Source organism: Thunnus thynnus, chromosome 3, assembly GCF_963924715.1.
Source record: "Thunnus thynnus chromosome 3, fThuThy2.1, whole genome shotgun sequence".
NCBI classification, from domain to species: Eukaryota; Metazoa; Chordata; class Actinopteri; order Scombriformes; family Scombridae; genus Thunnus; species Thunnus thynnus.
Window position 1 is genome coordinate 15,627,118 of NC_089519.1, and position 22,412 is coordinate 15,649,529.

General features: G+C 39.2%; 1 protein-coding gene across 1 annotated transcript; it reads left to right on the forward strand.

Moving 5' to 3' along the window:
- Window positions 1–1,600: 1,600 nt before the first annotated feature.
- Window positions 1,601–20,414, forward strand: LOC137179628 (dual specificity testis-specific protein kinase 2-like). The gene is made up of 11 exons (XM_067584456.1): window positions 1,601–1,855; window positions 2,284–3,100; window positions 9,965–10,086; window positions 12,239–12,287; window positions 13,214–13,360; window positions 14,056–14,138; window positions 14,357–14,447; window positions 15,169–15,252; window positions 15,991–16,077; window positions 16,211–16,301; window positions 17,469–20,414. The coding sequence occupies exons 2-11, from the start codon at window positions 2,894–2,896 to the stop codon at window positions 18,710–18,712; spliced, it is 2,205 nt and encodes a 734-aa protein (XP_067440557.1). The 5' UTR covers window positions 1,601–1,855; window positions 2,284–2,893; the 3' UTR covers window positions 18,713–20,414.
- Window positions 20,415–22,412: the final 1,998 nt, after the last annotated feature.

The following is a 22,412-nucleotide window of genomic DNA, read 5'->3' on the forward strand; positions in this document are numbered from 1 at the left end:
GTTCATAAAATTGTATCTACACACCATAATCATCATGATCAAAGTAATGACATAAGAGAGCAAGAAGTATGTAAAGCTATTGCTCCTCCAGATGAAACCAAGCCATGATGTCATTCTCGCAACAACGCTGACATCATCTTTAACCCGCAGCTGTTCTATCATAAAACATTAAATTGTTTCATTGGATTATTTAGTTATTATTGAATCAGATGTTACAGCCCTGTTAACCAACATATTTCATATATTTCACACTAAGATAACATGAGAGTATGCACCTGCTGGTACAGAGGCGTTAAAGCCTGGCTACAGTATGTTATCTGGGCCAAATAGATTTTCTGAGGCTGCGCTGCATGCTGTGTTGTTCTGTGGGCTGTGTAGAGTTCCATCATCACTTCCTCCTACGTGAACAGGAAGATCATGTCAGCAGCACACAGCAGGAGGAGGAGGAGGAGAGTAGGGGACCAGATGAAGATGCTCCATCTTCCATTTTCTGCATTATTTTTATTTTGAAATTATTCTCTAAAATAAATGATATTGTGTATTGTCATTATTACCGCTGTAGAGCGTCTGTTTTCTTTCTTTCTTCATTTTTTAAAATTTAGATGTTAATATTGGTTTATTTATTTATTATAAGATCAAAATGCGTGTCATTGCCAGTGCTGCACTTCCGGCGTAGCAGCTGCTCCGGGATCGGGTTTTTGTTGTAATTCTACTCCAAGACAACTTGTCTGACAGAGAAAACTGACTCCAGACCAGCTGTCAGGATTTGACTCTGCCTTCTCGTCTGCTCCAATCAGAGCCGCTCAGTCAGTCCAGGCGTCAATTTAGATATAGTTATAGAAGTACGTCAGGAAGTGTGACGATTTTGTCTTCTAATTAAAACTCTTAAAGGAGTGAAACGAGAATTTTAAAATACATTTTACTTACAGCAAAATGATTCTTTATACAACCACATTCCTTTAATAGTCAGATGTCTGTATTTTACTATGATTTTCAGTCATTACTTTATAAAAGACATTCATAAACATTTATATAGAAAAATCTGATTGTTCCTCGAATTTAATTGTTAATCAAAATTTGTAGTAAATTCATTACATTTATATCATTATATCAGCCATCAGATTTATCAAAATGTATATGAGAGTTTTTGTCTTACAGAAAGAATAAATTATATTTTTTGAGTTTGTGGAATGATCACTGCTGCATTTTTAAAAGTCTGTGTCAACAAACTTTATCAGAAAACATTTGAATCAAGAGACTTTATTGCCACTTGCACAGGCACAAGATACATGCATACTGGAATTATTGTGCGGTTGACTCAGTCAGGTTAAAAAAGAAAAAAAGAAAAAAGAGATGCAAAGTCTGAGAGACGTTACAATATTTACAACAATTAATGTGCAGCAACAGATGTTGCACGTTAAGAAAAAAACCGATATTGCACCACAGTGTAGCAACACAATAACAAGATACAAATACGATTTGAATAAATAAGATGCCAGACTGTCAGATTTTCCATTTTACAATAATCTTATATTATAAAACAAATTTTGCTTTTCAAGAGGTGAGCTATGCACTTCTTTCACATACAGCGATACAGCAGCCTCCTTTGTATCTGCATAGTGAACGTTTATTGTGACATTTATAACAGGAAATCGCCTACGTCACTCATTGTAAGTGTCGCGAGCTTTACTCCAGGCTTCTTCATTATGGTAGTCATCCCAACAAGCGGCTCGTGAAGCAGGAATCCAGACAGGATTATCAGCGGCAGACACCGCCGACCTCCCGAGCGATATTTCTGGCTTCAGTTCACCTCCAACTCCGCGACGTTTCCATCCAGGCCGACGTGAGAGGAGAGGTAAGCCGTCGACTGTGCCTCTGTAGCCCGCTTGTCATTGACAACTCCCGTTATTAACAGTTGCTACATTAGGATTTTTTATTAGCCGGGAAAAATGTGGGATTTAGAAACGTTAAATTTCCCGGTTATTTAACCTCTTGTACGTTATTATTAACACCACGCAGTTGTAAAATAGAGTAAACCATGGCTGAATGAGGCCTATCAGTCCGGGTGAGCTGCAGGCTGCAGGTCGCTGTTATCCAGGCTTATCGCCCGGACAGCGGTGATTCACGGAGGCTGCTTCACGGCTCCGCCACACAAAAACAACGCAGATGTGTCTTTTTATTACATGCTGGTGATATTTCTCCGCAACATGCTGCTGCTCTAAACCTGTCTGTGGCACAGAGTTTCATATCATATTTCATCATATTGTTGTAATATTTCCACAGGGACACATACATACATGGCAGCTGTCACCTCGGCCCTCCCGCCTTCCCCCGGTACCGTGCAGTAGTAACGCCGCAGCATCACCCCAGCTTCCGAAAACGTTCAGGGGGCCGCTGGAATTCTTACAATCGCTTTGGCACAGCGACACAGAGATTTGGAGTGACTTAACTTTTCAGAAGCTGACTTTTACTTCTCTCCTGTGAGAGGTCAGAGGACAGCGTGAACCACTAAGAAGCACATCTGGAGCTGGTGGGGAGTCTTGGAGCTTGGATGAATGAACCTGCATGGCAGCTATGGTTGACCCTATACTTCTCCATCACCTCAAATGAGTTGAATGAGAGGACGTTACTAAAGTAGAAATATAGATAATATTTTGTATTTCAAATTTGTGTACTCACCTGAGGTCTGCAGCCTTCATCAGGGTGGAACCTGGGAAGCGGTTGCAATCAGAGTTGCAGCATTGTGTAAAACAGATATATTAGGTCATTCATTTGATCATGATGGTGGGAGCCACCATCACCTTGTACCTCAGGACTCCTGCAGTCTAACAGACATTGTGGTTCCCCTTTGGGAAAGAACAGAGCAACTGGAGCGTGGTGGTCCACCAGCACCATGGACTACCACGCCGAGTGCTGTTTCTGTGATCCTGAGGAGGGGCACGGCGGCCCAGACGAGCCGCCGCTCCACAGCATTCATGCACCCAACCGGATCCGCCCGTCCTCGTACCGAGCCCTGAGGAGCGCCGTGTCCAGCCTGGCCCGCATTGATGACTTCTTCTGTGAGAAGATTGGTTCAGGCTTCTTCTCTGAGGTCTTCAAGGTACGTGACAGTTAGATAGTCAGTTAGGCTGCTAAACGATAACTGTAACTCCTCAGTGGTTGAAAGAAACCTTAATAACAATCAGTGTGAGGTCAACACTATCAGACACTTTCATCCCTGTTCATGTCAGCAGGGCTCTAACACAGAAGTCAGACACATCACTCCAACAAGTTTCATCAAAGTGATGATCAGTGACGCTTTGAGATATTGTGATGAGCAAAGTAAAGAATGAAAGGTGGTGGATCAGGGCTGCAACTGATGATCACTGTCATTATCTATTAATCTGTCTGATGTTGTTTCCTGAAACATGACCACAGTAACCCCTGAGATGAAAAAAATGCCGTGTGTCAGTTTGTAGTAATTTGAGGAATATGCACCACATGAATCCAATATAAACTAGATTATAAATATATCAAAACTAGATATTAATAGAGGGCTCCTCTAGAGAACACAGCCACAAGATGAGGAAATAATGCAGAATCTGTTTTAATTGATTTAATTGATATTGCACAATTGATCAAATTATCAGAACCAACTGACATGCAGTGAACTTCATTTTATTTATTAGGATCCCCATCCTAATAAATCCTTCATCAAAACAACACAGCATAACACCAATTCAACTTCTGACTTTTGGAGCCTCTGGGGGCCCGGGGCCCGGGGCCCGGGGCCCGGGGCCCGGTTTGCCTGGTTAGTAATCCAGCCTTGCCTGAACTCATAGACGTCTTCAGATTGCTTGTCCATGTGTGATAGATCCACATTAAATACAATTTCTCTATCAGTGTCATTTTGAAATTCACTGTTTTCAGTCACAACGGCTGCTGCACTCTAGTAGTTCTGGACCTCATGTTACAGTCTATGAAAAGAATTCCACACAGTTGTTTGATGAATGATTTTGACATCCGGCACTTAAAGTTAAACCTGGCACTTAGTTAAACTTTTGCCACAATGCAATACAACATGATGATGAAATGTTTTTTTATAACTTCCTGCTGAATGACTTTCTAATGTGAATGAATGCATGGTTTATTTCCGTGTGTGGTTATTTACAAGAACCAGTCCTCATGGGATTATATTGACACATTAGTCAACAACAAATCCGATTTATAGTGTCATAGGAGATATCCAACAATGGAATTGAAATAAATACATAAACACAGCCAATAATATACCCCGAACAAAACAAAATCTACATATATGCACGGATTCATGTCAGTTAGCACATTATAATCCTGATTAATTTCATGAATAAATAAGATATATTCTATAATCCTCAAAAGTATAACATTTTTATTTGTCATAAGTTGTTTTTCTCCTCCGATTCCATGCTTTTGAATGTATGCAGATATAAAAACAGTGTCGAAAAGGTATTTATTCACAACTCCGTCCTCGATCCTAATTAAACTCAAATTTGGAACTGTTTGTCACAAGTCATGATATAAAAGACAATAAAAAATGAAATTAATTTCACTTTCCACCTCATGCAGTTCACAGTATTCACAGATCCTCTCATCTTCATCCACCCTCCTATATCTGAACTGTGAATGTTGCTGTGATAACTTGTAAAATCCTTCCTCATAGTATTATAAACCGCTGTGCTGATGAGTCTTCCAAATCATAAGAAGTGCCAAGAAAATCTGCAAAACACAAAGAAAAACTTACAAACTAAAAATAAGAATTGCAAAAGACGGATAATACAGTCACTAGTAAACTGTGGGGTTTTTTTGGATTTCACATCGTAGCTGTTTGTCATATTTTATAATAATAATAATTTTGGTTTGCATTTATTGTTGGATGCTTTGTGATCCTACATTTCTTTGTATTTTTATTAATGGACAAAATGAATCCCATACTTCTAACCCTGACAGAAAATTCAGATCCTGTTCATTTTGACTTTCTAAGTTGTTTCCAAAAGAAGTCTGGTACAGACTACACAACCAGAGCCAGACCACCTGAAAAGGAGAGTCTGTGTTTGCTTCCAGCAGGGCTCTGCTTTCAGTCCACAAATGAACTGCGCTAAACAGACTAGAGTATTTAGTGATAGTAGATGTGATTTTAGCACGATTTCAAAAGCGTAACTACTAAGAAATCCAACTGTTAATAGTAAACACTTGAGGAAGTGATCTTGTAATGAGTATAATCTGTATATATGCATGTCAGCATGTGAATGCAGGGAAGTCCATTAAAAAGTGTGTGACATGAGATCCTGCAGTAACCCTCCTGATATTACTGCATGCACTGCTGTCAGTTAACAGAAATTGATTTCCTCACATGAAAATTTGTATAATTTTCAGTGTGATTATGGATGAATTTAGAATGAATGAATTTACACAAGCTTATTTAAATGCAAGATGCTGCTAATTAGTGCAACAAGGCAAGCAGATAAACTAACTACTGTATAGTTTTTGGTTATGAAGGTTACTGTTTTACTAAACAAGGTAATACAATGTTGAATTCCACAGATGCATGTATATCTTTTAACTAGAATACATTCAAATGTTAATTTGCTCCTACATCTTTCACATTATTGTTTAGTTTTTATTCACTGATGAAAATTTTATTACATTTCATCACCTAAACTGGTGGATAAATGCACAGATCAGTTTGAGTGTAACATGGTTTACAGCACAGCATAAATAACTGATCTCTCTTTAGTGTAGATTATTTACAGACCTGTGTGTGTGTGTGTATGTATGTATGTATGACCTACTTTTTTCTACTACGTACTGTATGTAAATAATCAAAATAAACCTCCTGACCACCAAATCAAGTTTCCACACAGCGTCCACATGTACTAGTCATGACTGTGTAAAGTCTTGTAATGGAGTATTTAATCAGGGTGAGGGTTAATGCAAAGTGGATTCCAGAGCACATTCCTCTACTCTTATCTGAAATATCCAAATCTTTACACAATCACACCCAGAAAGCAAGGAGGTAGTGCTCAGTGTAGAATATGACCGTTAAAGACTATACAGTAAGTAGAAGTACTATCATCCGACCATTTAAATGCTGAAAATATCTGTATATTCAATGAAACTACATACTTACAAGTTATTTAATACCTCATATGATTTAAATTATATGACTACGTCTTCCACACTCAAGCACTTACGAGTGTGAGTAGATACACTGTTTTACAATGAAGGTTTGGTGTGTAGGTGTGTCTGCAAACTAACCTGACTACTTCAAGAGCAGTCTACACTGTAAATGTATTCCTTTTATTATATTGTAGATAAGAGAGCTGACCTGAGATAAGTGAGTGTGACTCAACCTGCACAGTTCAGGCGGGAAAATCAATTGGAACTTTTCTTCCTGTGCTAAAATAGTGGAATCAAAACTGTCTTATCTGTACCCAGGAAACAGGAGACAGATGGGTGGATGCAACATGTCCACTAATGTAACATTTTGCCTTAAACCAAAATGTCTGACTGTTGGTTTAATAGAACATCTTGTATTCATAAAGATATGCCTCAAGGGCATCCCTTGATGTGGGGCAGGAGAAGGTTAATCAGAATAAACAGACACAATGGCAAGATATTTATTGTAATGTTATGTAGAAGCAAACAAATAACTTAACTTATTTATAAGGAGAGACAAGATTTTTGCCCTTTATTGCCAACTTTGTTAATACACCATGTTGTGTTTGATAGAGGCCCTATTATGCTCATTTCCAGCTCTAAATTTTTATTTTGGACTCCACTAAAGTAGAGTGGCTTAGCATGAAAACAGGGCTGTGTGATATGATGATATATATCATATGACGAGAGAAAAGCATCTATCCTTTCATGTTATGCTCTATCTTTATTTTGTTGTGATGCAAATCACACTCTTTACGGCAATATTTCTTGTCATTTGGAGTCAGTCCATCTTTTGTGTGGATTACATTGATAACTATAAATGACAGCAAAATGCAGTAGAGGCTGTCTTATTTTGTTATTTACCAAATTTATGTGCACATTTATGACCATATAAAGAAATCCATCACCAGCTGACATCGGCTCGATCTGAAAGTAGAAAAAATCGTTGGAAACTGAGCGTTCAGAGCAGTCTGAAGCTGGTGCTATTTGCTCACAGGGATTACTTCTACATACGTTTACCTCATTATCATTATTTGACATTTCGGCCATGTTCAATGTGAACATCCAACATTGTAACATTATATATATATGACTGAAAATAAGGAAAAGCATAGTAGGTCCCCTTTAACCATTTTAACCACACGTGCCAGGTGTGGCCAGTTAAGTGAACTCAAAAAGTAGCAGTACCAAAATATGTGAAAAATTTGGGAGTAAACCAAGAAGCAAATAAGGCATAAAGTGGGAAAAGTTATGAATATACAGATATGAAGTAGTGTTACATAGTGGTGCAACAAACAACAGTTATAGCCGAGGATGGAGTGGGTTTCACTTTCAGCCTGAGAGTTAAACAGGGCAGGAAAAGCACCAGTAAAAACCCCTAATTTGACAAAAAAGACACTCTATTGAACAATGAAGTAAAATAAACTATTTCCTGGAAAAAAATAAGTGAAAATGCAACATGGACTCTTGTCACACCACTTGTAGCCTAAAGAAAAAATTGACAAATATTGACTTTAATCTGTCTCTCTGCTTCCTGCTGCCTCATCTCATCTCATTGTAACTGTGAAAAATGAACATAAAATACAACAAACAGAAATCAAAACAAACCTGACAGTGGATTATAGAAGCACACAGTTTGTGTTACAGCCACTTAATTGTTTTATCATGTTATTTGCTGGACAGCTGGTGATACAATGAAAAACTGAGAAAGTTGTTAGTCTATAATCAAATGTAACAACTGAATCAGGTTCATTTTGACTGCTTACCACTTCTACTTGTACTGGTCATCAGCAGGAACATATCTGTTATTTCAGTGTTTACATGCACATGAGTATCAGTTCAGGATATGGTGTTTACATGGAACATGAGAAAGCTGGTTATTCATATCTCTGTTTATATGATTGTAACAGTATCCAGGGTCTGATCATCTGCCTCCAACCGTGTCTTGATTCCTCAATATCTAAGCCACTATGTTCTGTACCGATAAGGATAATAAGGCTTCTGAAACCAGGATCAGCTGTTTACATGCATAAAACATAACCAGGATCTTCCAAAGACCTGATCATAACCAGAATACTGGTGCGCATGTCAACACACTCAGTGTTGCTCCAGTATGTTTTTCTTCCTTTTCTCCTTTTCTTCTTGCTTTTTGCTCTGCGTGTTGTGTACAGAAGTGTCAAAATTTGGAAGTATACTCACTCTTGACAGGTCAGGTCAAGGTAGGACTGTATCAATTAGAAGAAGAGCTGTTCTTCCACCCCCCTACTGTAGACTTGATTTGTTTTAGTTTGAATGTTGAGACAGACCAGGATTTCTCACTGCACTTGTTGGACACATCTCCAGAACCACCACTAACTGATTGGCCACTAATTTATGATGATGAGTCAGAATTCAGTTTCAGATGCACACAGTTTATTAAGTGTATTATTACAGATAAACTCAGCTGTCTGTTTGCCTGTTAACTCTGCGCTGTGTGTGTGTGTGTGTGTGTGCGTGTGTGTGTGTGTGTGTGTGTGTGTATGTGTATGTGTGTGTATGTATGTGTATTTATGTGTGTGTGAGAGAGAGCCTCCTGTCTGCTGCTGGGCGAAGGCCTCTGTAATGGCCTGGTGGATTTGTGCAGATCAGGAGGGGTGATGGGAAATCCAGAAAGCCTATTAGTACCATGCTATTAATATACACACATACACACACATACATGCACGCACGCACACAAACACACAGACACAGATTCATGCACTTGCAGGTCCAGACACTGGCTGAACTTAGCAGGCAAAAAAAATGACCAGTCAATGACCCAACCAGACACACACATGACCACAGGCCTGCTGTACCTGCATGTACTGTGACACTGATACTGCACTCAGGGCTACTCTACCTGCAACCAGTGAAAAATAGCACGGTGTTCCCAGACTGGACAAATAATCAAAAGAAGTCATTAATAACAGCTGGCTTACAAATGAACTAACATTACTGTTAGCACACTATGCTAATCATTATGTTATTGACTTTAAATTGAATTATATTGTGATGTTATGATCACACAGTTTTAATTCTGTCATCCAATTTAAAGCTTCTGAGCCATTTCTGATTATAAACTAGAGTTTTGTCTGACGTAGTATATAACAATGGAACGCAGTTTATTGCACTGAATATCAAAATCAGATAATTTCAGTTATTGATATGTATCTATTTATCTATTTTATTGATCTCAACCATGATGTCCAGCCCCACACTGACTCTCTTCATGTGACAGAAAATTTAGCAAATTGTAAATTTTGTATTATATTGTAACGGCTTCTGCTTGGAACATTTTCAGAATTTCCAATAAACTCACTTTAATTCAGCTCCTCTCCTTTCTACTCCTGTTTAATGATTTGGAGTTATACAACATAATGATAATTCCAAAGCTACAGGAAAAAGGAATCACGTTATTCATCTTTTTTGTTCCATAATCCCACATATGCAGGATTAACATGATATTTCTGATATATGGTGGTTAACGAGAATAGCTGCTCTGTTGCATGTGTAAATGTCTCTTACTGTATGTCTCGTATGGAATCAAAGTTGGTGCATAATATGTATTTAAATGTGTTCAGATACTTCGGTAAAGGAGAATTTTGGTTTGATGGAAACATTGTTGGTGTTTGCCATACTTAGCTTCATCTTGACTGTAGCAGTAGTTGCTAACTCTAGTTAATGGGTTTTCTAGGTGAAGCATCGAAGCTGGTTCTCCCTCTGTGCGACTTGCTCTCTAAATGTGAACTTTTTCCTGGTTGTTTTCCAGGTGCAGCATCGGATCACAGGGCAGGTGATGGCACTGAAAATGAACACACTGGCGAGCAACAAAGCTAACATGCTACGAGAAGTTCAGCTCATGAACAGACTTTGCCACCCAAATATACTCAGGTAGGTCATTTGGTATAATGTACTGTATATCTAAAAACATACTTCAGAAATAAAAGCATGCCTGAGGCCGTTATATTACTAAGTGAGTTTATATCAATAAAATGGATATGTTTTGTCTTTATATTAAAAAAACTGGTCAGGTTCAGCTAGTGTTGTGCTCCACAGATATGATAGAGCTTCCTCTCTGTCCATAGCTAGTCAATATGCTTTTATTATAATGCCTTTTGTATCATCTGTGCCTTAATAAATTACATACATAAACTTTTCAATTTTGTGGGACTACATTTGTGTCATAATAATTTAACAAAATCTCCCAGAAATAAAAGAAAATAGATTAAACTTAAAGTGAATAAAAATAAATTGAAACCAAAAAATGACCTCAAAGTCAAAACTATACAAGAGTGAAAAATTTGATTACAATATTGTCACTGGTTTTGCTGCTGAATTTTGATTGCAAAAAAAGAAGAAAAAAAAAAAGAAATCCTGATCCTGAAAGAAAAATGACAATATTGTAATCAAATGTTTTACTCTTACAGTATAGTTTTAGTATTATATAGTTTATACTTTGAGGTCATTTTTTGGTTTCAATTTATTTTTGTTGACCTTCAATTTATTTTTATTTTTGATTCTATGGAGATTATGTTCAATTATTATGACACAAATTTAATCACGTACAATATATGCTTGTTTCTAACTGTCACGACTAAAATGAAATCTGTGTATGTTGATGGAAATGGTTGTACTAGAACTGCTTGAAGGGTCAACTTCAGTAATGTTCAGGTCTGTTCTTTAATTTTGTATCTTTGAAGATTCTGAACTTTGGCAGAAATAGCAGCAGCTTCAATCCAAAAGTAATTGTCAACAAAAGAATTTAGTAAATATGGCCATTGTAAACAACTGCAACCAATACTTTTGACATGTTATTAAGGATGCACGAAAGACTAGCTGAGGAAATGATGAAAAAGATATTTTATGTGAAAGTATTAATATCCTCCAGTGGTGAAAGAAGTACTCGGTCTCTTCACTTAAGTAAAAGTACCAATACAACAAAGTAAAAATATTCCGTTACAAGTAAAAGTACTGCATGAAAAATCCTACTACAGTAAAAGTACATAAGTATTATGAGCTTGATGTAGTTAAAGTATTGCAGTAAAAGTACATAAGTATTATGAGCTTGATGTAGTTAAAGTATTGCAGTAAAAGTACATAAGTATTATGAGCTTGATGTAGTTAAAGTATTGCAGTAAAGGTAGTGGTTTGGTCCCTCTGACTGATATATTATTATATATGACATCATTAGATTATTAATAGTGAAGCATCAGTGTTAGAGCAGCATGTTACTGTTGTAGCTGCTGGAGGTGGAGCTAGTTTCAAATACTTTATATACAGTTAGCTAGTTTAGTCCAGTGGTTCTTAACCTAGGGGTCTGGCCCCTCCAAAGGGCCACCAGATAAATCTGAGGGGTCATGAGATGATTAATGGGAGAGGAAAGAAGAAAAAACAAAGTTCTGATACACAAATCTGTTTTCAGTTTTTGGACTTTTTCTCTAATCTTTGATTTTTGGTGAAATACTGGATCACTTGAACATTTATTGAAATGAAAGCATGTGAGAAGTTTAGAGGGAAAAATTACTATTTGGTGGAGCTGTTAACAACTCATAGACTTGTGAAATGTGACCCCGACTACACACTGCTTTTTGTAAGACGTCAAAAGCCAAAAAGGTTGGAAACCACTGGTTTCTTCTTTAACAATGTGTTGTATTTTAAAAGCTTGTTATATTATCCATTGTGTCAAACCTTCATCTGAAAAGTAACTAAAATAAATGTAGTGGAGTGGAAGTAATAATTTTCCAACACAGTTCAATCTATACAATTAGAAAGTAGTGCTGGTGAGAAAGTGCTGTTTGACTGACTGATTTTCATCCAGAAATGTATTCCACTTCCATTGCTCCGCTTGCACTGTGGTAGTGTTATATAACCTCTTCACTGCCGTTAAAGAACACAAGGGGGTGCTGAAGTCAACACATTTCAAGTTCTACATGTATTGGCTTTAAAATGCAGGATGTAACAATGAGGAATATACTGTGAACATAGATTGATAATAAATGATGAACTGTGTTCTTTGAAGTCATAGTCCTCCATCTCTCCTCAGGTTTCTTGGGGTTTGTGTGCATGAGGGTCAACTCCATGCTCTGACTGAGGTAAAACCATCACTCACATCTCTCGTTTTCATTTTTCATGCTTCAGTATTGTCAGCTTTTCTCTCACTTCCTCATTGGCCTTTCCCTTTTTTACCTTCACCTTGTTTCATACATACATTTTGTACATTTGTGGCGACTCAATGGATGAAAGAACGAACAACCACATGACAAAGCGCAGTTTTTATTGTTAAGATAATTAAAATCCAGTTACATATGCAGCTGCTATATTATCATCAGCAGTGTGTATCTGCTTTAAATGATTGTGTACCAAGTAGTTTACAAAGGGACTCTTCCAAACTGATGATAAAATGTTTACATGGTTACTATGGAGGCATAGATGAACATAGCTGCCCTCGCCAGCAGAGGACTCTGTTTACTGCTGAACAGTGTCATCTGACTCATCTACTCAAATCTGCTCCTTTTTAAAAATGAGGGGGTCCCCACAACATGACTGTTTACACAGTCATGTTGTGGGGACCCCCTCATTTTTTAAAAAAAGCAAGTCCACTCCACAAAAAGCAAGTCCACTTAACATAAATGATTAATTTCAGGGTGAAAACTTGGTTTAAAGTTGAGGTTAGGTTAGGGTTATATTAAGGTTATGGTAAAGGTTAGGGTTAGGCATGTGGTGGTTGTGGTTAAGGTTAGATAAGTCTCCAGGAAATGAATGTAAGAAGCGGTAGAGACACGTGTGTGTGTGTGTGTGTGTGTGTGTGTATGTGTATGTGTGTGCTTGCCATCACAGTGTACAGCGTCTTTAAGTGCAGTTCAATTGAAGCCATGTGTAGTTTAGATTCATTCATTCAGTGAGATTTGGTTCCAAATAGAAAATATGTTTAAACCTCCGGTGTCTTGAATGATTTCTCAAAGTCTGTCTGTTCCTCGTGTCGTTCACTCTCTCTTTTGTCCTACCTCTCTCCCTGTAGTATATAAACGGAGGCAACCTGGAGCAGCTGCTGGACAGTGATCTGTACCTGTCGTGGGGCGTCAGGATTGATCTGTCTCTGGATATTGCTAGAGGGCTGCAGTACCTGCACAGCAAGGGCATATTCCACAGAGACCTCACCTCCAAGGTAAAATGCACAGTATTGATCATGAGGGCTGCATCGGCTACGTTGATGGATGATTTGTAACACAAGTGGTGAAATCTGGTGACATTTACAGACATCTGTGTATCAAACTAATACAGCAAGCAATTATCAAATGTTAAGTAAGGTGCAAATTACTAAAATACAAAATGAGAAACCACACAAGGAAAACATTTTAAGTACAAATACACAGGCATGATGCTGAAGTCATGTATCCTTTACTGTTGCTAGGAGATGGGATAAACCTGGGAGACAGCCAGTCGCCTGTTAACACAAATAGGAAAAAGGAGGCTCAAAGCAAATTAATAACAGGAAACAGCCTGAAAAGTGTTTCCAACCTGGAAGTTTCCCTTTGTGCTTGTTAAGTTACCTTCACCTCATGTAAAGCGTAGAAAAGTAATGGAACACAATCAGAGTACTTGAGTTGTTTAGACTCACAGGAGGTTCTTGGTGCAGATGTAATCTTGTAAAGCAGTGCAGGTTGATGGATGATGATACCTGAATAACCTTTAGGACAGAACACTCATGTTACAGAATGACTATAAGATCACAACCTGTTCACATATAACCAAAAAATTAAACCATGGCTAGACTAGAACTCGGTGAGAAAATGTGATTTTGTACTTTGAGGTGGTTTAAGTTGTTTGTAGATGTAACCTGCTGACTGTCTTCCTGTGCAGAACTGTCTAGTTCGCTGTGATAATGGCATGTTCACTGCTGTGGTGGGAGACTTCGGCTTGGCAGAGAAGATCCCTGATTACAGGTCAGTGGAGAGAAATCCAGAGTTTTGATATCATTTCAGCTGCTGTAGCACAATGTGAGCAAACCTTAAACATTGTAAGCTCAACTAAGATGTGTTCAGGGCTGTTGCATTGGATTGTGCAGTGTGTTCTGTTTCTACATAATGGAGTGTATCTAATATTATGATTAAAATCATAGCACTAGCTCATTGCTAATTCCCACCAGTGTCGTTCTTTACAGTGATGGTGTGGAGAAGCAGCCTCTGGCCATCGTGGGCTCTCCCTATTGGATGGCCCCTGAGGTTCTGAGAGGAGAGCTGTATGATGAGAAGGTAAATCTCTTTCATTTTTTGGCTTCTGCACAGCTCAAGCGAACACTTACTGGAGTACAGTGCAATATTAAAGCAACACTATGTCACTTTTGAAAGAAAAAATAACACATCTTTCCTCTTACAGATGAAAATTTGAATTAATAATAAAACAGACTCTTGCTCATTTCACTACACTCAGCAGTTTTGTGGCTACAGTCTTACATGGTCTGGTTTGATCAGTAACATGTGCAAACTTAAGACAGATACTACTGTGGAACTGCTGCTGTGACTGATTGCATGCTATTCCTACACTTTTATGTAAACATTTTCATGGTTTTACCATTAAAGGAAACCAAGAAGTAAACAGACTGTACTTCACCAGGAGACATGTTTATTGTTTCCATTCCACTCACTCTCAGTCAGATCAGGGGGGCAGATATGGGGATTGTGAGGTGACATTGGGCACTAAAACAAATTCAAGGAGCATTTCTTGTCACATTACTTTTTTCATATTAGTGGGCGAAACCTGAAATAAATAAAATTCTGTGACAATTTTGAAAACACAAATGCAAAAATCCCAGCAGCTTTAATCCAAAACTAACAGTATTGGAGTCAACCCTGTGAGGTGCAGTGTTTTCTGTCAGTGTTTGTGTGACATCTAGTTTGAGCCCCAACCTGTATGTGCAGGGTCAGAGGTAACACACAAGATAGAACTGACCTGCACTTCCTGTCCTCTGCTCAGGTGGATGTGTTTGCGTACGGCATCATCCTGTGTGAAATCATTGCACGGATTGAAGCTGATCCGGATTTCTTACCCAGGACAGAGGTAGGAGTCTGTGTGTGTGTGTGTGTGTGTGTGTGTGTGTGTGTGTGTGTGTGTTTGTGTGTGTGTGTGTGTGTGTCTTCAACAGTGGTTGTAACTGTCAACCAGCAATCCTGTCCCATTGGGCCCTTTTTCATGCCTGTGATTTTGGTAGTGTAGTGATGTAAAACAGTCATGTGTGTCTTCTTCACTGACAGAAGCATGTTGCTGCTTTAGTATTTTGTGGTGGGAAGAATAATATTTTAGAAGTCAGTGTTCCAAACTGCTCTCTTGGATATGTCTAAAAAAAACGTATAGGGCTAAGGATAGCTCTGGGCTAAGAGTTGTCCCTGGGATCCCTAATGATTACATTCTAGAATGACTATTTTTTACTTTAGCCCCATTTCACACTGGCACCTTTTAGCCCTGTGTTTCGTCGATTTTCAGGGGATAACCCCGCAAACTCGGGGCTAACCCTGCTCTGGAGCAGGGCCAGCAAGCCCTAGGCTAAAGTCAGGATTAGCCCACTTTGGAATGTGCCAGGATTGTGCCAGTGTGAAAGTGTTTCTAGCCTGGGGCTAAAAAGGTTCTAAGAATGATTTTTAGCCCTGAGCTAAATGCAGTGTGAAAAGAAAAAAGAACAGTTCATCACAGAACTGTGTAAGGTGCAACCTATATGTTTATTCATACTTGATATTACACTGAGTCCCTGAAACACTTGTTCATTTGTGTGTGTGTGTGTGTGTGTGTGTGTGTGTGTAGGACTTTGGTCTGGACGTGGAGACATTTGAGAACATGGTTGGTGATTGTCCACCAGCATTCTTAAGCCTTGCAGTCACCTGCTGTAATGTAAGTGTTATCCATGAGGTTGTTATGTGTGTAAATGTTTTCAGTTTCAGGTTTACTCATGTTTGACACCTTTACTGACATTATATCACTAAGGTTTCGTATTTAACGACAGTCTTTATGATGTTATTTTCAGATGAGTGCAGAGAGACGTCCCTCGTTCGCTGACATTGTCTCCACGCTGGAGGGCATGGAGAGAGGAGAGGAAGAGAAGCCCATTGCACTTGGTAAAAGGATCAAATAAAACACTTTTAATGACTTCAATAAATTAAATATTTAACCTAATATTTAATCGATATGGGTGCTCACACAAGGCTAGCTGACTTTTGTCCTGTATACTGATCTGTCCCCATCTTCCATCTAAACTGTCAGCACCCTGTCAGCATAGTAGAGGGGGATTTTATACCTTTTATACCTATGCTATAAAATAGCAATAGATGGCCAAAGAATGCGCATAATTTTCAAATAACTGCACATCTGTGATGTAGCCACTGATATCCACTGTGCAGACAGACTCTGTTTTCTCTTTTCATATTCCATATCAGTTGAGGAGTATGCATCACAAAGCACAAAACTGAAATTATGAAGGTCTTGAAACTAGATTTAGCTCAGAGACCCTCTTCAAGACAGGGTATCAAGATCAGGTGAAAAAGCAGGACCCACCTCACAGAGAAACTGCCACCAGCCTAACAGTCCTGCTTGCACAGCCAACTAGTGGTGACAACATGCTTTTTTCAAACACTGTGCACTGTGATGTAGTGTGATACTAAAGTGCCACAGCTGGGTATGGTCACAAGTACAACAGAACCTTTTGTAGAGCAAAATCAGCCTTGCAGTAAAACAGGAATGCAGGGTGCTGCGTTGGTGGGGGCAGAGTAGAGTTGAATACTCACCAAAATCTGCTTTTTTCCCTGGGAAAATACCTGCTGCAAACCAGGATGTTAGAATGCGTGTGAATGATAGCTACCACACGACTGTTGTAGAACTTTTAGGGGAATTTGTGATTTTGGCTTATATAAGTGAAAGTGACTTGACTAGACTTGACTTGACTAAGTCTGACGGTGAAATGCCATCATGAAAGTAATATTTGGATCAACTTTTCAGCTGCAGCAGTTTCCATTGATTCCTTTTCAACCTAAAATGACAAATTAAAGTTCAGTTTACCTCAAAGATACTTTTAAGATACTTACTACTTAGGATATTATCACACAGTGTAACGGGTGTGAAAGAATATCATCATAAAATGATAAACAGAATGACACAATCTGATGACAACATACATGCAGTTCTGTGTTTGAAAGTAAACTTCACTGATGATGAGAAATATAGATTTTCCTGGTCATACCTTCCTTGATCTGTCTCTGTCTGTCCTTCTCCCTCCTTCCCTTGCTCAGAGCCTGTGGTGATAGATGTCAGTCCGTACCGGCGCCGCAGCTCTCCTTGTCACCCCGGTGACCGCAGTCAGCTGCGGCAGGGCTTGGCGAGGAGCCAGTCAGACATGTTACCCCCGGCGACTCTGACCCCTCCTCTGCTCGGGACCCCTGCGCGGGTCAACCCATTCTCACTCAGACAAGACCTGAACGGAGGGCGCTGCAAACTTTTAGACACACCCAGCAAGTCTGTCATCTCCCTGACCTTCACCCTCCCGGCACTTCGTGACCCGTGTGTCTCCCCCCACCTTCTCAGAGGGACACCGGGGATGCGAGCACCACCGAGGAGATGCCAGTCACTCCCCTGTACCCCAGAGCTCAGCCGGACTGTAGCTTTGCCAAGAGACACAGATGGGACAGAGGAGGAGAAGGATGATGACGACAGAGTGGCAGTGGTTAAAGGAGGGATGGGGGAGGATGCGGAGGATAACTTGAGGAACAGGACAGGGGCATCAGAGAGGGTGGAGGAAAGGTTGAAGGTAGAGAACATGGGGATGACTGAGAAGAGAGAGTTGTTAAAGGAGGAGGAGGGGACGGGAGATGATTCAGGTCATCCTGTTGAGCTGGAGATGGTGTCTCTGGAGCGGTTAGAGGAGGAGGAGGAGGAAGAGGAGAGCGTATGTTTAACAGAACCCATGGACTGTACCAAGTCTCCAGAGCCAGCAGAGGGAATCCTTGACTCCACACCTGGACGACCCCTGCTCACCTCCACCTCCTCCTCCTCCTCCTTACAGACCAATGGCTGGCGACTTCCCATCTCCAACGGACCGCCCTCCTTTCCACCTCTGCCACGACTGGACAACAACAATAGCTCAGCCCTTGTGATTGGCCAGCCGGTGCAGTGGGGTGGAGGGGGGAGGGCTAATGGTTACAGCAGTGCCCAGGTCCTCTCCTCTGACCCTACTGGCCCCTCTGAGCAGGATGAGGTCATTTCTTGTCCGGGATGCTGTCTGGTGGGTCTCAGTTTCCCCTCTGTGTGCCTCCGTGGTTCTGCTGCCGTACCTGCCCCCCGCCGAAGGGCTTCATTACCACGGCAGCGGCCCTACCGGAACCTCAATGGTACCATAACTGGTGGCAGCTCTTCCTCATCAGCAACAGCTGCCACAGCAACCAAAGCTCTACTGTGTCGCAGCACAAATGGACTAGTAGTGGCTGGACCGTCTCTGCCATGTGAGCCTGGTCGGTCCCTACCAGAGGCCCAGACATAGGCCTGGCTCCAAGGGGATTTTGTCCAAGGGGACAAATAGAACATTACTAAATGTTGCTATGAGATGTGTTGTTAAATCTGTGCAGTCACAGCAAACACAACAAATCACTGTGACGGTGAAGAACGAGGTGGTGTAGTAGTGAGAGGGGGGTAAGGCAAAGAAGAATACAGCTGAACTAGAGCAGACAAAGTAAGCTGAGCACAACTAAAGTCAGGACACATCACTGCCACTGGAATGGTGCTGATTCAAATAGAGCAGCTAGTCTAACTCCCAGTGATGCACGCCCCATCTCTACTGAACCAAATCACACTGAACTCATCTACACTCAACTGTGCTGGCTTCAGTTCTAGAGGCTGTAATGGAAAGAGTGTGTGGCTGATTTAACACTTTTAAGAACAGATTGAGTCAAAGGATACTTCCAATTTATTACTTGGGTCTTATTTTTGTGGTTTTGCTGTCATTCTTATCAAATAATAACATTGTATTCACCAAGTTCACACTTAATATGCAGAGAAAACAAAAGCGAAACCTAACAGACTGTTTTTCTGTTTAATGAATTCTGTTTTATTATTACCAACATTTTGGGTGTGATCACTTTCAGGGTTTTTGGAAATAAAGTGTCCTGACTGCTTTTGTTCAGTCTTCATTGTATTGTAGTGATGTGATCGCATTCCCAGATCTCAGTGATGAACAGTGTTGTCATTACTGATAGGAATTACAGCCAAAACAACAACACTAAGACCCAGGTTTAGGTGAACTGGAATTATTCTTTTATCTGTACAGTAGTTTTTGGTAACAGTGATGAGGGAAGAATATTTTGTAATTCCTTGTCCCTCCCTTTATGGAGCAAGTTTGGGAAAAATTAAAAAAAACCTTTTGTTTTGCATGGCAGTGTCACTCTGAAGACCCACCACTGATGGAAACACTGCTGCACTGTAAAGGCTGTAAAAGTTCTACAGCAAGAGAAAAGCAAATAGCAGATGGAATGGAGTTTACCTCAGATACATAACCATGTGTGGAAACACTGCTTTTCATTCTATTTAATTGATTAACAGTAGTAACGGGGAATATTTATAAAATGAATAAAGACGATTTACTTCCCACATTTTTTATAGCAGTTGACCTGTGTGTGTGTGTGTGTGTGTGAGAGAGAGAGAGAGAGAGAGTGTGAGAGAGAGAGATAGGCTGACATCTGACGCACTGGAGGATTTAAAAGAAGAAACTTGTCATGTAGATTCTTTATTTTTGCACTTCAGTTTGGAGCACTTTGCAGTAAAACACCAGGCTTTTACTAGATGGTGCTTTATTTAAATCTGTGCTACTGGTGTTTTATGTGTGTGTGTGTGTGTGCGCGCGCTTCTGGCCTGACAAACTACCCACCTTTTATCTTTTAACATCCACTCCCCCTCACATGTATCTTGCGCGTGTGTGTGTGTGTGTGTGGTTGTGCATTTTGATTACACTGTTGTTACTTAAAAAGTGGCATGTGAAGAAGGTATGAATATTTATTGTACAGATCATTCCACACCATGTGTGTTTGTGATTTTTGAGCGAAAGGAAGAGTGATGGATGCTCGCAGGATCATTTTCATCATTTCTGATGTTAAACCATGGTTATTCTTTCATTTCCAGGTTCTGTTCTTCTATACAGCTAGAAACCTGCGTGCAATAATCTGGTAATAAACAAATATGGTTGTGCATAATTCTCTGCTGTTTTTTTTTCTTTTTTAAACATTTACTAAAGTGTAGAGCACTGACTGGGATGTTCTTTTATCAAAAACTAACATAATAAAACTGAGAGACAGGAACATTTGGGAATATCACAAAAAAAAGACTAATTACTTGTATAGAGTAAAGCTCCAATCACGCCAATAAACGATTTGTGAAAATGTCAATTAAATTGTAATTAGTGATCAATAAGGTAAGACAATTGAAGTAACTATACATTTTTTTTATTCTGAAATGATGTAAAAATACTATGACTATGCAGCCCCAAAAAGTTCAATGTTAAACAAAAACAGTGTGAAAGACATCATATAAATAAATAACTAAATGAACAAATTGTAAAGTCATTAATTAAGAATAATTGGAACTGATTGTTATGAAATATTCTTTTACCATTCTGGTTCTGGTTTTATTGGAGTTCATTTTTATGTCATTCTACAAGCTTTATTCCAAAAGTCTTTTTTTTTGTTTTTGTTTTTTTTAATTATGACATTTCTCTCATTGACAAAGTGATGTTATGGAATAAAATGGTCTTTTTGAAAGAGGGCAATTTGAAATAAACTCTTAGAAAACTTTATTAAGAAAATATGAATAAAAACAGAAAAAAAAATCATAATAGTGAGTTATAATGATTTATCAACTATTTGACAATTTATTTGTTAATTGGTCCATTCACTTTTCCCATAGACAACATTACATGACTCACAGTTTGAGCACTTTTACAGCTCGGATCAGCATGAAACTCTCCCGGTTAAATCATAAGTAGTGCACAAAAAATGAACATCAAGAGTTAGAAAATTACTGGTTCTTTGATAAAAAGTCGAAGTTTAATTCATTACTACTCTGATTCATGTCCATGTTTTCTTCTCCATTGCAACGGTAGCATAGGCTCATGGGTAATGTAGTATTCTTAGCCGTCAGTCATGCCAAAATCATGGACAAAATGTGATTTCTTAGACACGAAGTGGAAGTAATTATAACTGGTGGTAATAATATAAACATATAGGATCATTACATTATCCAGGAGTGTCCAGTGTTTCTATGCCGGTAATATTGAGAAGATCATTTGAAGACAAATTTATAATGGGAAGACAATGAGGAAAAACACTGCTCGAACCACCAGCCCCCCTCCCACTTCACAACTCTATAACTCAGTCTTGCCTAATATGTCACGATTAAGCAAATACTCTGAGTACTGTTGGAAAAATCACATGTATTAACATCATATGACGTGACTATGTGTACAGCATAAAAAAGTAGTTACCCTTTAATTACATGAAATACAAATTGATCATAACATGTAGAATTAGGTTGACAAAACCTGCAACATGTGCTGACTCTGACCTTTCAATAACACCAGTAACAACACAAAATTTTACTTTAAAGTATTGCACAAAGAAATAAACTAAGATTTTAGATGTATGCTGGTTAGTGTTTGACATAAAACCAGCTGGGAAAAAATTTCTGAGTAGATTTACAGAGGCAGACAGCAGGGTTTCAAAAGAAAATGATAAAGTACACCCAGAGTTGTAAAACATACAGTACATGCCATGCTTTAGAGATTAAAGCAAAAATATGTGGACACATAAAGACGTGACCTGTCAGTGAACTTTTCTACCCTCATTTACAGCAATCATCAGCACAAGGGTAGACAACACAAAGACCTCTTTCTCAGATGTGACCTGAGAAGACTTTTCTGACCCCGTTTACAGCTGTCACTGCAAAGACCTATTTCTTTCTTGCACTTGGCTCGACTGTTTAATGCCAAAGCTAGAACTAAGAAAACCAAAAAGGTGCCTGTACTGTAGATGTGCTGCCCTCATTCTTCGCAAGAGCACAGACTGTCTCCCTTTGAAATGGGTCTGACTGAAGTTAAGGTGAACCCCTCTCTGGTTAAGAGCTCATTCATGAAACCTCATCACCATGACATCAGGCTGATCACACTCATAAGCTCTCAGCCTGGACACACTGTTTCT